The sequence below is a fragment of the Bos grunniens genome, chromosome 10 (genome assembly GCF_055505025.1).
Source record: "Bos grunniens cultivar Pamir isolate PY7600 chromosome 10, Bosgru_T2T1.0, whole genome shotgun sequence".
Classification (NCBI taxonomy): Eukaryota; Metazoa; Chordata; class Mammalia; order Artiodactyla; family Bovidae; genus Bos; species Bos grunniens.
The window spans coordinates 58511350-58526410 of record NC_141174.1 but is presented as its reverse complement, the minus strand read 5'-3'; the positions used below and the strand labels follow the sequence as shown (position 1 = coordinate 58526410).

The following is a 15061-nucleotide window of genomic DNA, read 5'->3' as shown; positions in this document are numbered from 1 at the left end:
CGTAGTGGCTCAGTGGTGAAGAATCCGTGTGCCGGTGCAGGAGACACAGGTTCGATCCCCGGTCTGGGAAGATCCCACATGCCACAGAACAATTAAGCCTGTGCATCACAACTCTTGAGTCTGTGCTCTAGAGCCCCTGAGCCACAACTACTGAGCCCACGTCACAACTACTGAAGCCCGTGTGTTCTAGAGCCCTTGCTCCACAATGAGAAGCCTGTGTACCACCTACTAGAGAGTAGCCCCCAGCTTCCCACAACTAGGGAAAAGCCCATGCAGCAACAAAAACCCAGCACAGTCAAAAATTAATTTTAAAAAGAACATTAATGATCAACATCCAAAAATCACACCCATTAATAAAAATTATTAACATGTAATTATTGATCTCTTAGCTCCATCAAACATTTCATCATGATAAAACCTTGGTTCCCTACTGGGCATTTGCTCAGTTCTACAAATCTTGACAGGTTTATTCCTAGCAAGACATTATACATCAGACACAATCATCACTTTTTCATCAGTAACACATGTCTGCCAAGATGTAAACTATGGATGAGTTATCCAATATCTACATGCAAATGAAGCCTCCATATTTTTTATTTGCCTATTTATTCATGTAGGACAAGGCTTATATTACTGATCCCATACTTTTTTAGAAACATGAAGCACTGAAATCAACTTATTTACAGTCATAGCTACAGCATTTATAGGCTATGTCATACTGGAGGACAAATATCTGAAGGGCAACAGTTATTACTAATCTCCTTTCAGCAATTCCAAATATTAGCACAAGCCTCATCAAATGAACCTGAGATGACTTTTCAGTAGATAAAGTAAATCTTACACAATTCTTCACCTTCCATTTTATTCTCCCATTTATCATTGCAGCACTAGCAGCTGTCCACTTACTATTCCTTCACAAAACAGGATCTAATAACCCCACAGGAATCTCATCTCATATAGACAAAATCCCATTTCATTCCTACCATACAATCAAAGGGGCTTCCCTTATGGCTTAGTTAGTAAAGAATCTGTCTGCCAATGCAGGAGACGTAGAAGACCCAGGTTCAATCCCTGGGTCAGGAAGATCCCCTGGAGAAGGGAATGGCAGTCCATTCCAGTATTCTTGCCTGGAGAGCCCCATGGACAGAGGAGTCTGGCAGGCTACAGTCCATGAGGTCACAAAGAACCGGACATGACTGATGCGACTGAGCATGCGCACATGAGTGCAATCAAAGACATCCTAGGTGCCTCATTACTAATTCTAATACTAATAACATTAGCAGTATTTTCACCACTTACTAGGAGACCTGCACAACTACACCCCAGCAAACTCTCTCAACACACCACTTCGTATCAAACCAGAGTGCTATTTTCTATTTGCCTATGCAATTCTACAGCCAATTCCTAATAAATTAGGAGTATTGGCCCTAATCTTTTCAGTTTTAATTCTAGCATTTATCCCAATGCTTCACACATCCAAACAATGAAGTTTAATGTTTCAACCTCTCGGTCAATATGTATTTTGAGTACTAGTAGCAGACCTGTAACACTGACATGACTTGGAGGACAACCTGTAGAGCACCCCTTCATTATTATCCAACAATTAGCATTCATATATTTCTTTTTAATTCTAGTGCAATGCCAGTAGGGCTTCCCAGGTGGTGCTAGTGGTAAAGAATCTACCAGCAATGTAGGAGACCTGGGTTCAATCGCTGGGTCAGGAAGATCCCCTGAAGGAGGGCACAGCAGCCCACTCCAGTATCCTTGCCGGGAGAATTCCATGGACAGAGGAGCCTGGCTGGTTACAGTCACACAGAGTTGGACGCGACTGAAGAGACTTAGCATGCACGCACATAATGCCAGTAACTAGCATCATTGAAAATAACCTCCTAAAATGAAGAATCTTTGTAGTATATCTATAATACTGGTCTTGTAAACCAGAAAAGGAGAATAATACATCTCCCTAAGACTCAAGGAAGAAGCTCCAGCTCCACCATCAGCACCTAAAGCTGAAATTCTATTTAAACTAGTCCCTGAAGATTTATTATGGGATATTTACAAGAATTTACATTTACTAAGTGCCATCTCAGTGTTAAAATAACCTCTTTTTACCATAAATTACTGTGTACTTCGTGCATAACATGTATTACCACATTAATAAATACAAATACATATTATACATAATATACAGCATGTATAATTATTTGTTATTTACCCCATCTTATAAGCATGCACATGAACCTACTGATAGTACATAATCAGATCAGATCAGATCAGTCGCTCAGTCGTGTCCGACTCTTTGTGACCCCATGGACTGCAGCACGCCAGGCCTCCCTGTCCATCACCAACTCCCAGAGTTCACTCAGACTCACGTCCATCTAGTGAGTGATGCCATCCAACCATCTCATCCTCTGTCGTCCCCTTCTCCTCCTGCCCCCAATCCCTCCCAGCATCAGAGTCTTTTCCAATGAGTCAACTCTTCACATGAGGTGGCCAAAGTACTGGAGTTTCAGCTTTAGCATCATTCCTTCCAAAGAAATCCCAGGGCTGATCTCCTTCAGAATGGACTGGTTGAATCTCCTTGCAGTCCAAGGGACTCGCAAGAGTTCTCCAACACCAGAGTTCAAAAGCATCAATTCTTCACCACTCAGCCTTCTTCACAGTCCAACTCTCATATCCATACATGACTACAGGAAAAACCATAGCCTTGACTAGATGAACCTTTGTTGGCAAAGTAATGTCTCTGCTTTTCAATATGCTATCTAGGTTGGTCATAACTTTCCTTCCAAGGAGTAAGTGTCTTTTAATTTCATGGCTGCAGTCACCATCTGTAGTGATTTTGGAGCCCAGAAAAATAAAGTCTGACACTGTTTCCACTGTAATACACTATACATAAATTCATTATTTACTCCATGCTTAAAAGCATATGTGTTATACTATTATTACATGGTACGTATTATTGGTTGTACATAGTACATTAAGTCAAATCAATTCTAGTCAACATGTGCATCATATCCAATAGATCACAACTTTAATCAGCAAATCACATGAAACCATAAACCCCTCTTGGCTGGCATCCCTCCTCTTGTTCCAGGCCAATAACCTGGGGTGGTTTCTATTAATGTCTGAACTTCATCAGATATCTGGTTCTTCGGGACCTAAAATGACCTGCCCTTTCCTCTTAAATAAGACATCTTGCTGGACTAACGACTAATCAGCCATGCTCACACATAACTTGGGTTTCATGCATTTGGTATATTTTTAATTTTTAAAGGCATGCTGTAAGTTGCTGTATAACACAGGGAGCCCAGCCTGGTGCTCTGTGATGACCCAGAAGGGTGGAATGGGGGTGGGGGTGGGGAGGGAGGTGATACACATATAATTATGGCTGATTTGCACTGTTGTACAGGAGAAACCAACATAACACTGTAAAGCAATTTTCCCCCAATTAAAAATAAATGACAAAAAAAAAAAAAACCCATAAAGGGATGCTGTGACTCAGTTATGGCCATCTGAGGCCTTAACACAGTCAAATAAACTGAATGTTAATTGAATATTATTGAATATTATTTACCAACGTCAACCATAAGGTGTTACTCAGTCAATGGTTATAAAACAAGGAAATTACACACATGTACGTACATGTATGGACTGAACAGGTAAACGACCTATTTAACAAACCCCCCTCACTCCCCACTAAATCCTATGCTCTACATGTCCTTAATGCCCTGTCAAACCCCCACAACAGGGCAGAAACATATAAATACACAGAATTTAATCTATCCAACAATGTAATGTGTAAAATAAAATAGACCTAGAAAATAAGCATTAATCATACAAAAGAATTACTTAGATATTTACCATTTATATAGACAGATATCTCCCAAGATCAACCATTTTAATAAAAATTTTAATACTAAATTTAGCATAAATCACACAAAACATTATATACATGTTACTTCATTATATAAACACAATTTGTCAATGTAGCTTAAAACCTAAAGCAAGGCACTGAAAATGCCTAGATAAGTTTATCAATTCCATAAATACATAGGTTTGGTCCCAGCATTTCTATTAGTTTTATTTTTAATTGAAAGATAATTGCTTTACAATATTATGTTGGTTTCTGCATACATCAACATGAATCAGCCACAGGTATACATATGTCCCCTTCCCTCTTGAACCTCCCTCCCACCTCCCACCCCTCTAGGTTGCCACAGAGCCCCGGTTTGAGCTCCCTGCATCATACAGCAAATTCCCACTGGCTATCTATTTTACATACGGTAATATAAATGTACCATGGAGTAGCCTCCATGCTACTCTCTCCATTCATCCCACCCTCTCCATCCCCTCTGTCCATAAGTCTGTTCTCCGCGTCCACATCTCCATAAAACTACATATGCAATCATCCACACCCAATGAGAATGCCCTCTAAATCACTAAGATTTAAAGGAGCCGGCATCAAGCACACTAACAGTAGTAGCTCATAACCTCTTGCTTAACCACACCCCCATGGAAGCCAGTAGGAATAAAAATAAAGCCATAAACAAAAGTTCAACTAAGTTATATTAACTAGGGTTGGTAAATTCCATGCCAGCCACCATGATCATACGATTAACTCAAATTAATAGAAATTTAGTGCAAAACATGTTAAAGAGTAATATAAAGTTAAATTTCAATTAAGCTGTAAAAAGCCATAGCTAAATAAAAAGAGACTATGAAAGTGATTAGTATTTCTTAACGACATGACAACAAGACCCAAAGTGGGATTAGATATCCCACTATGCTTGGCCCTAAATCCAAATAATAACAAAATTATTCACCAGAGTACTACTAGCAACAGCTCAAAACTCAAAGGACTTGGCTATGCCTCACACGCCTCTAGAGGAGCCTGTTCTATAATCCATAAACCCCACCACCCTTGCTAATTCAGTCTATCTACCACTGTCTCTAGCAAACCCTAAGAAAGGAATAAAAGCATAATTATCATAAATAAAAATGTTAAGTCAAGGTATAACTGATGGGGTGGAAAGAAATGGGCTGTATTTTCTATCTCAAGAATATATTTCTCACTACACAGAAGTTTTTATGAAAACTAAAAACCAAAGGAGGATTTAGTAGTAAATTAAGAATAGAATTCTTGAGTTTCCCTGATGGTCCGGTGGTTAAGAATCTGTCTGCCAATGCAGGGGACATGGGTTCAATCCCTGGTCCAGGAAGATCCCATATGCCTCAGGACAACTAAGACTGCGTGCCCCAACTAGTGAGCTCACGTGCTGCAACTATGAAAGCCCACGTGCCTAGAGCCTGTGCTCTGCAACAAGAGAAGACACTGTAACGAGAAGTCCAAGCACAGCAACTAGAGACTAGTCCCCGCTCGCCACAACGAGAGAAAGCCCACACACGGCAACGAAGACCCAGCACAGCCAAAAATAAATATTTTTTAAAGAAAATAGAATGCTTAATCGAATAAAGCCATGGAGCATGCATACACCACCCATCACCTTCCCCAAGTACTGTAATAAACACTAAGTATACGAGAGGAGACAAATCGGAACAAAGTAAGTATACTGCAAAGTGTGCTCAAATAAGTCAAAACATGGCTTAAATAAAAGCATCTAGTTTACACTTAGAAGATTTCATAATTTATGAATACTTTGAACTAAGTCAAGCCAAACCCCCACAAGTTTTACTAATATAAGCAAATTAAATAAAACATTCACTCAACATTTAAAGTATAGGAGACAGAAATTCAAAATATCCTCTGGCACTATAGAGAAAGTACAGTAAGGGAATAATGAAAGAAACATTAAAAGTAACAAAAAGAAAAGTTTACCCCTTGTACATTTTGCATAATCATTTAACTAGCAAACATTAACAAAGAGAAGTTAAATATCCTGAAACCAGAAGAGCTACTTATGAACAGACTCATCTATGTAGCAAAATAAGATACATAAGTAGAGGGGACAAGTCTAAGGAGCCTAGTGATAGCTGGTTCTCCAGGAAAATAATTTTAGTTCAACTTTTAAAATTACCAAAAGGTTAAAAACTTTAATGTATTTTTAAATGTTAATATAAAAAAGTTAGATTCTAGACATGGATACAACCTTATCTAGAGGTTAAAAACACCACCACAGTTGGCTTTAAATGTAGCCACCAATTAAGATAGCATTCAAGCTCAATAACTTTATCTTAATACCAATAATAAGCAAACCGACTCCTAGCTTTATACTGGACTAATCTATTGACCAATAGGGGCAATGGTGTTAATATGATGATGAAAGTGAAAGTCACTCAGTTGTGTCCAACTCTTTGTGACCCCATGGACTGTAGCCTGCCAGGCTCCTCTGTCCATGGAATTCTCCAAGCCACCATACTCGAACAGGTAGCTGGTTCCCTCCCTTCTGCAGGAGATCTTCCTAACCCAGGGATAGAACCCAGGTCTCCTGTATTGCAGGGACATTCTTTACCAGCTGAGCCACAAAAGTCCAAGAATACTGGTGTGGTAGCCTATCCCTTCCCCAGTGGATCTTCCTGACCCAGGAATTCAACTGGGGTCTCCTGCATTACAGGTAGATTCCTTTGTTTTTAAATTAATTTTAATTGGAGGATAATTTCTTTACAATATTGTGGTGGTTTTTGCCACACATCGACATGAATCACCCGTGGGTGCACATGTGTCTCCCCATCCTGAACCCCCCTTGCCTCCTGCCCACCCCATCCCTCTGGGTTGTCCCAGAGCACCGGCTTTGAGTGCCCTGCTTCATGCATGGAACTTGCACTGATCATCTATTTTACATATGGTAATATACATATACTGGAAAAGGTCAGTTTTCATTTTAATCCCAAAGAAAGGCAATGCCAAAGAATGCTCAAACTACCGCACAATTACACTCATCTCACACACTAGTAAAGTAATGCTCAAAATTCTCCAAGTCAGGCTTTAGGAATACATGAACCATGAACTTCCAGATGTTCAAGCTGGTTTTAGAAAAGGCAGAGGAACCAGAGATCAAATTGCCAACATCCGCTGGATCATGGAAAAGCAAGAGAGTTCCAGAAAAACATCTATTTCTGCTTTATTGACTATGCCAAAGCCTTTGATTGTGTGGATCACAAAAAACTATGGAAAATTCTAAAAGAGATGGGAATACCAGACCACCTGACCTGCCTCTTGAGAAATCTGTATGCAGGTCAGGAAGCAACAGTTAGAACTGGACATGGAACAACAGACTGGTTCCAAACAGGAAAAGGAGTACGTCAAGGCTGTATATTGTCACCCTGCTTATTCAACTTCTATGCAGAGTACATCATGAGAAACGCTGGACAGGAAGAAACACAAGCTGGAATCAAGATTGCCGGGAGAAATATCAATAACCTCAGATATGCAGATGACACCACCCTTGTGGCAGAAAGTGAAGAGGAACTAAAGAGCCTCTTGATGAAAGTGAAAGAGGAGAATGAAAAAGTTGGCTTAAAGCTCAACATTCAGAAAACTAAGATCATGGCATCTGGTCTCATCACTTCATGGGAAATAGATGGGGAAACAGTGGAAACAGTGTCAGACTCTATTTTTGGGGGCTCCAAAATCACTGCAGATGGTGACTGCAGCCATGAAATTAAAAGATGCTTACTCCTTGGAAGGAAAGTTATGACCAACCTAGATAGCATATTGAAAAGCAGAGACATTATTTTGCCAACAAAGATCCATCTAGTCAAGGCTATGGTTTTTCCAGTGGTCATGTATGGATGTGAGAGTTGGACTGTGAAGAAAGCTGAGTGCCAAAGAATTGATGCTTTTGAACTGTGGTGTTGGAGAAGACTCTTGAGAATCCCTTGGACTGCAAGGAGATCCAACCAGTCCATTCTGAAGGAGATCAGCCCTGGGATTTCTTTGGAAGGAATGATGCTAAAGCTGAAACTCCAGTACTTTGGCCACCTCATGTGAAGAGTTGACTCATTGGAAAAGACTCTGATGCTGGGAGGGATTGGGGGCAGGAGAAGAAGGGGGCAACAGAGGATGAGATGGCTGGATGGCATCACCGACTGGATGGACGTGAGTCTGAGTGAACTCCGGGAGTTGGTGATGGACAGGGAGGCCTGGCGTGCTGCGATTCATGGGGTTGCAAAGAGTCAGACACGACTGAGCGACTGAACTGAACTGAATATACATGTTTCAGTGTTATTCTCTCAAATCATCCTACCTTCAGCCTTCTCCCACATAGTCCAAAAGTCTGTTCTTTACAATTGTGTCTCTTTGGCTGCCTTGCATATAGGATTGTCATTACTGTTTTTCTAAATTCCATATATATGCATTAATATGGGCTTCCCTGATAGCTCAGTTGGTAAAGAATCCACCTGTAATGCAAGAGACCCTGGTTTGATTCCTGGGTCAGGAATATCCACTGGATAAGGGATAGGCTACCCACTCCAGTATTCTTGGGTTTCCCTTGTGGCTAAGCCGGTAAAGAATCCGCCTGCAATGCAGGAGACCTGGGTTTGATCCCTGGGTTGGGAAGATCCCCTGGAGAAGGGAAAGGCTACCCACTCCAGTATTCTGGCCTGGAGAATCCCATGGACTATACAGTCCATGGGGTCACAAAGAGTCGGACACGACTTTCACTTCATGCATTAATACACTGTATTGGTGTTTCTCTTTCTGACTTGCTTCACTCTGTATAATAGGCTCCTGTTTCACCCACCTCATTAGAAGTGGCTCAAATGTGTTCTTTTTTATACATAATATTCCATTGTGTATATGTACCACAACTTCTTTATCCATTCATCCACCGATGGACATCTAGTTGCTTCCATGTCCTAGCTACTGTGAACAGTGTGCAGGTGGATTCTTTACCAGATGAGATACCAGGGAAGCCCTCAATAACTTTATCTTAATACCAATAATAAGCAAATCAACTCCTAGCTTTATGCTGAACTAATCTATTGACCAATAGAGGCAACAATGTTAATATGAGTAACTAGAAATATTTCTTACATAAACTTACATCAGTAATAATATACTGTATTATTATATACTGTGTCTGTATATACTGACACATATACATATATACTGACTGTATACAGTATATTATATAATATACTGTGTCAGTATACTAATAATATACTGACACATGCATGCACGCTAAGTCATATCAGTCGTGTCCAGCTCTTTGCAACTCTATGGACTATAGCCCGCCAGGCTCCTCTGTCTGTGGGATTCTCCAGGCAAGAACACTGGAGTGGGTTGCCACGCCCTCCTCCAGGGGATCTTCCTGATGCAGAGCTCAAACTGTCGTCTCCTGTGTCTCCTGCATTGGCACGTGGGTTCTTTACCATTAATGTCACCTGGGAAGCCCAATATGCTGATAATTAACAGCAAATAAACACAACTCAAGATTATTCAGTAATTATGCTATTAATCCAACGCAGGCAGGCACTCAAGGAAAGATTTTTAAAAAGTAAAAGGAACACAGCAAACAAAAAAACATCACCTCTAGCACAACTAGTATTAGAGGCCCTGCCCACCCAGTGACAACTGGTAGACCGCCATGGTGTCCTGACTGTACAGAGGCACCATAATCATTCGTTCTCTAAATAAGGACTTGTATAATTGGCCACATGAGGGTTTTACTGTTTCTTACTTTCAATCAGTGAAACTGACCTCCGCGTGAAGAGGCAGCAATAGCAAAATAAAACAAGACCCTTTGGAGCTTTAATTAACTAACTCCCCAGAAAACTAACTAAACCACTAAGGGATAACAAATTTTTATATAGGTTGACATTTTTGGTTGGGGTGTCCTCAGAGAATAAAAATATCTCCAAATGACTAAAGTCTAGACTTACTAGTCAAAATATTATCCTTTACTGATCCAAAAATTGATCAACAGAACAAGCTACCCTAGGAATAACAGTGCAATCCTATTCTAGAGTTCATATTGACAAAAGGTCTATGACCTCGATGCTGGATCAGGACACCCCAGTGGTATAACTGCTATTAAAAATGTGTTTGTTCAATGATTAAAGTCCTACATGATCTGATTTCAGGCCAGAGTAATCAAGGTTGTTTTCTATTATATAGTTCTTCCAGTGTGGAAAAACAAAGAGAAATAATGCCCATGTGAAAAAGCTGCCATACACACACACACACACACACACACAGACACACATAACCAATTAATGATTTAATTTAATATATACAAAATATTACCCAAGAACAGAGTTTATTAAGGTGACAGAATACAGTAATTGTGTAAAATTTAACCCTTTATAACCAGAAGTTCAAATCCTTTCCCTAACAAATGTTCATAATTAACCTCTTAATATTCATCATCTCCCTTCTTTTAGCCATGGCATTTCTTGCATTAATTTAGCCAAAAATCTTACGTTACATGCAACTTCCAAAGAGACCAAATATTGTCAGACCATACAGCCTATGACAACTTATTGCTGACACAGTCGAATTATTTATTAAAGAACCACTATTCCTTAAGTTATGACCAACCTAGATAGCATATTCAAAAGCAGAGACATTACTTTGCCAACAAAGGTCCATCTAGTCAAGGCTATGGTTTTTCCTGTGGTCATGTATGGATGTGAGAGTTGGACTGTGAAGAAAGCTGAGCGCCAAAGAATTGATGTTTTTGAACTGTGGTGTTGGAGAAGACTCTTGAGAGTCCCTTGGACTGCAAGGAGATCCAACCAGTCCATTCTGAAGGAGATCAGCCCTGGGTTTTCTTTGGAAGGAATGATGCTAAAGCTGAAACTTCAGTACTTTGGCCACCTCATGCGAAGAGTTGACTCATTGGAAAAGACTCTGATGCTGGGAGGGATTGGGGCAGGAGAAGAAGGGGACGACAGAGGATGAGATGGCTGGATGGCATCACTGACTCGATGGACGTGAGTCTGAGTGAACTCCGGGAGTTGGTGATGGACAGGGGAGCCTGGTGCTGCATTTCATGGGGTCGCAAAGAGTCGGACACGACTGAGCGACTGATCTGATCTGATCTGATTCCTTAAGGAACCAGCTACATCTTCCATTTCTATACCAGTCCTAACTTTAACCCTGGTCCTAATTATACGAATTGCTCTACCCATACATTATCCCCTCATTAATATAAATCTAGGGGTAATATTTATACTAGCTATGCCAAGCCTAGCTCTATATTCCATCTTATGATCCAGATGGGCTTCCAACTCGAAATATACATTTATCAGAGCCTTATGTGCAGTACACAATTTCATACGAAGTAACACTAGCAATTATTCCTCTATCAATCCTTTTAATAAATGGATCTTTAACACTCTCAACCATCATCACAAGAACATTTATGAATAATCTTCCTATCATGACTCCTAGCTATAATCAATTTATTTATTTCCACTCTAGAAGAAACTAACCGAGCCCGAGCCCCCTTTGACCTAACCGAAGGAGAATCTACACTCGCAGCGGGTTTCAACGTAGAATATGCAGCAGGCACATTGGATATGTTTTTCTTAGCAAAACATGCCAACATTATTATAATAAATACTCTCACAATAATCCTCTTTCTAGGATATTCCACAACCCCCACATACCAGAACTATATACAACCAACTTCATTATAAAACACTATCAACAATTTCTTTGCTTTAAACTAAACCCACTCCAGTGTTCTTGCTTGGAGAATCCCAGGGACAGGGGAGCCTGGCGGGCTGCGGTCTATGGGGGTCTATATACAATCAACTTCATTATAAAACACTATCAACAATTTCCTTGCTTTAAACTAAACCCACTCCAGTGTTCTTGCTTGGAGAATCCCAGGGACGAGGGAGCCTGGCGGGCTGCGGTCTATGGGGGTCTATGCGGCCTATGTCACACAGAGTCGGACACAACTGAAGCGACTTAGCAGCAGCAGCAGCAAAGCATCTTACACTCGATTCCCATATGATTAACTAATATATCTACTCTGAAAAAACTTCCCACCACTAACACTAGCTCCCATGCCTATGACACATCTCACTACCTCTTGTAACATCAAGCATCACCCTCCACAAATGTAAGAAATGTATGATAGGGACTTCTCTGGTAGTCCAGTGGTTAAGAATCTGCCTGCCAATGCAGGGGTCACAGGTTCAACATCTGGTCCAGGAACTAAGATCCCCCATGGCCTAGGGCAACCAAGCACATGCAGTGCAACCACTGAGCCCACACACTCTGGAGCCCATGCTTCTCAACAAGAGAAGCCACCAAATGAGAAGCTCATGCACCGCAACTAGAGAAAGCCCGCCCACAGCAACAGAGACCCAGTGCAGCCAAAAATAAATTTTAAAATAAAGACAAAAAGATTCTTTAAAAAAAAAAGTCTGATAAAAGTTACTTTGCTAGAGTAAGTAATAGAAGTTTAAACCCTCATATGTCTAGAATCATAGAAATTGAACCTGCCCTTAAGAGTCCAGAATTCTTAGTGTTACCATATTACACGGTATTCTATAGTAATGTCAGCTAAATAAGCTATCAAGCCCATTCTCTGAAAATGTTAGTTTATATCCTTCCTATACTAATAAACACCATCATCTTTATCATCATCCTAACAACCATTATCTCAAGGACCATAATTGCAATGACCAGCCCCCACTGACTACTTATCTGCATCCAGTTCAGGCACTGGGTCTTTGTCCCAGCTTGATTTGGTGAAATCCTTATTACACTTTAACTAGCTTAAATGTCACCTCCTTGGGGACATCTTCCCTGAAATTCCCAACTAGGCTCACAGCACCCTGTGCTTATCACTATCATAACAAATATTTGTCAGCATCATTCTCCCTCCTAACTTGGCCCCGCCTTGATCACAGGTGTGCCCCCAACACAGATGGGTGCACACAATTGGGTGTTGCAACAAACCAGCCTCATGTATTATGCTCTATTCCCGATCTTGGCAGGGACACTATCTAAAAGCTCCATTTCTACCTCTGTCTCCACCTCAAGGACAGGATCCTGCTTTATTCATCCTTACACCCAGCACCTAACAGAGCCTGGCACTCAGTTACCCTTAGTAACCTATGTAAATCGTTCTGAGGCACTAAAAAGGAATGAAGAGAGAAGCTTCAATGTAATTTTTGTCCAGTAAGAACAGAAAAGGGAAACCATACCTTCAACAGGGCCAATTTGATTGGTCACGGCGAATCTGAGCACTTTTTCTTCATCCGAGTACAAGGCAAAGACCCGGTCAACATTCAGCTGCTGGGTGACAGGGACGGTCCAGTGTCTGGGGGCATGCCTGCACACCTGGTAAGTGATGTTCTGGTGGATGCGGTAGGACTGTGTTTGGTTGATGGCACCAGACATGAGAGAGTAGGTTCTGGTACTTGTGGAGGTCACAGCTGCAAGAGACATCATACAGTCAAACAAGAAAATTTGAAAATATTAAAAACAGGTTTGTTTATGTGGGTTGAGTTTCTTGGCACAGTCTTTATGTAGTTGCTGGAGTATGTCCCCCTCAGAAGTTCCTGAGTTTAAACGGGAACCTGCGAGGCAACCCCAAGAACGGGTGTAAAAGTAAAACCAAAGCGCTGAGGGCAGGAGATATAAACCCTGCTGTCAATATTCACAAAGCATACACTATGTTATGTGCCAGCCATGCCCAGCACTCTATATGCCCTGCCTCATTTACTCCTCACAGTAGCCAGTAAGGTGGACCCTGTCACCTTGTATGGAGAGCCTTACAGAGGTTAAGGAGTAGTTAAGAAGCAGTCTAAGACACAAGGCTGGTAACACAGAGTGGTAACTGGAATTCAAGTTGGCCTGACTCTAGTTCCCAAGTTTTCAGCCAATCTATCCATCAGTGCACAGAAAAGAAGCTTTCCTACACCTTGCACTTAAGTCTGAAGGCTTCTGGGGAAAGGAAGTGGGGAAGGGTGTCTTTTATCTCCATCTGAGTGCAGAGTAGGGAGGCCTGACAGGTTTCTGGCCATCAGTCACCCTGTGCCCAGGCCAGGTCTCTGCTGCCCATTCTCTTCCCTATGCCTCTTGCCTGATTTCATCATAGAAGAAGCAAAAGCACAATCAAAACCCTTGTGCTGCAGGACAGGAGCTGAGATCAGGGCAGGATCTTGAAAGCAAGTGGTGTTTCACAGAACACATCACAGTTAACACGTCACCCATGTGAGACAGACAGAAAGCGGGTTATTATTCTAGAGATGAGCAAACAGGCTCTCTGATGTAAGTGACCTTCTTCCCCACATTCTTTAGACACATGACAAAAATTCCTATCTTCTGACTCCAAATTTAACAGGAGTTTTACAACACTGCAGCTCCAAACAAGGTTACAGAACAAGTATAAATTCCAATAATCAGTACTTTTCCATGGTCCGGCGGGGACAAGAGTTAAAAACCGTACATAATTATACCATCCCTTCCCACTCCACAGACAAGGTTGTAACTGATTATGTTATTATTATTTGCAAGTACTGGGTAGGGATGTTGATATTCTTGTGTACAACAGCCAGCACTTTTCTCAGACTAACAAAATAACAAGAATAATCAAACCAATATTGAACTCATTTCACGGGCCATGCACTGTTCTAAGGACCTTCCATGCAGTCACTCACATCAGCTTCATAACTATCTTGTGAGATGTGTACCATCCCCATGTAACAGATGTGAGAATGGCGGCATGTACCTGAGTCTGCATAGTGGTAGAGCTCCTTGTAGGGAGCCACGTGGGCGGAGAAGTTTGCTGGGATGTAAGGCACCTGGCCTTGAATGTTGGTCTTAATGCTCAAGTAGTTCTCTGGGTCCAGCCCCTCAGCAGTTTGAGTGATTCGAACCCTCTCCTCTCCTGGGTAGAAAGTAACTTCCACGTCATGGATAAAGGTAGCACCTGGAGAGAAAAATAAAAATTCAGCACAGGAATGAAAAGAAGTGTTGCATCTTTCAGCAATAATCACCAGTGCATACTTCCACTTCCCCATTTCTGCTGCTGTTGGAGACAGTACCTAAGGAGATCTGATAACCAGGATAAAGTACTATCAGCTGTTGATTTCATGAGTTCCCCAAACTTTCTGTTCAAGAGTGTGGTTCCAT

General features: G+C 41.2%; 1 protein-coding gene across 2 annotated transcripts in view; it reads right to left on the bottom strand.

Annotated features, from left to right (window-relative positions):
- NID2 (nidogen 2) overlaps window positions 1-15061 on the bottom strand; it is a 92673-nt gene that overhangs the window by 45208 nt on the left and 32404 nt on the right. For both annotated transcript variants that reach the window (XM_086321510.1, XM_086321512.1), the window contains 2 exons: window positions 14658-14858; window positions 13129-13359 (listed from right to left, as the gene is read on the bottom strand). In XM_086321510.1, coding sequence (XP_086177636.1) covers window positions 13129-13359; window positions 14658-14858 — 432 coding nt within the window. The remainder of the gene's footprint in view (window positions 1-13128; window positions 13360-14657; window positions 14859-15061) is intronic.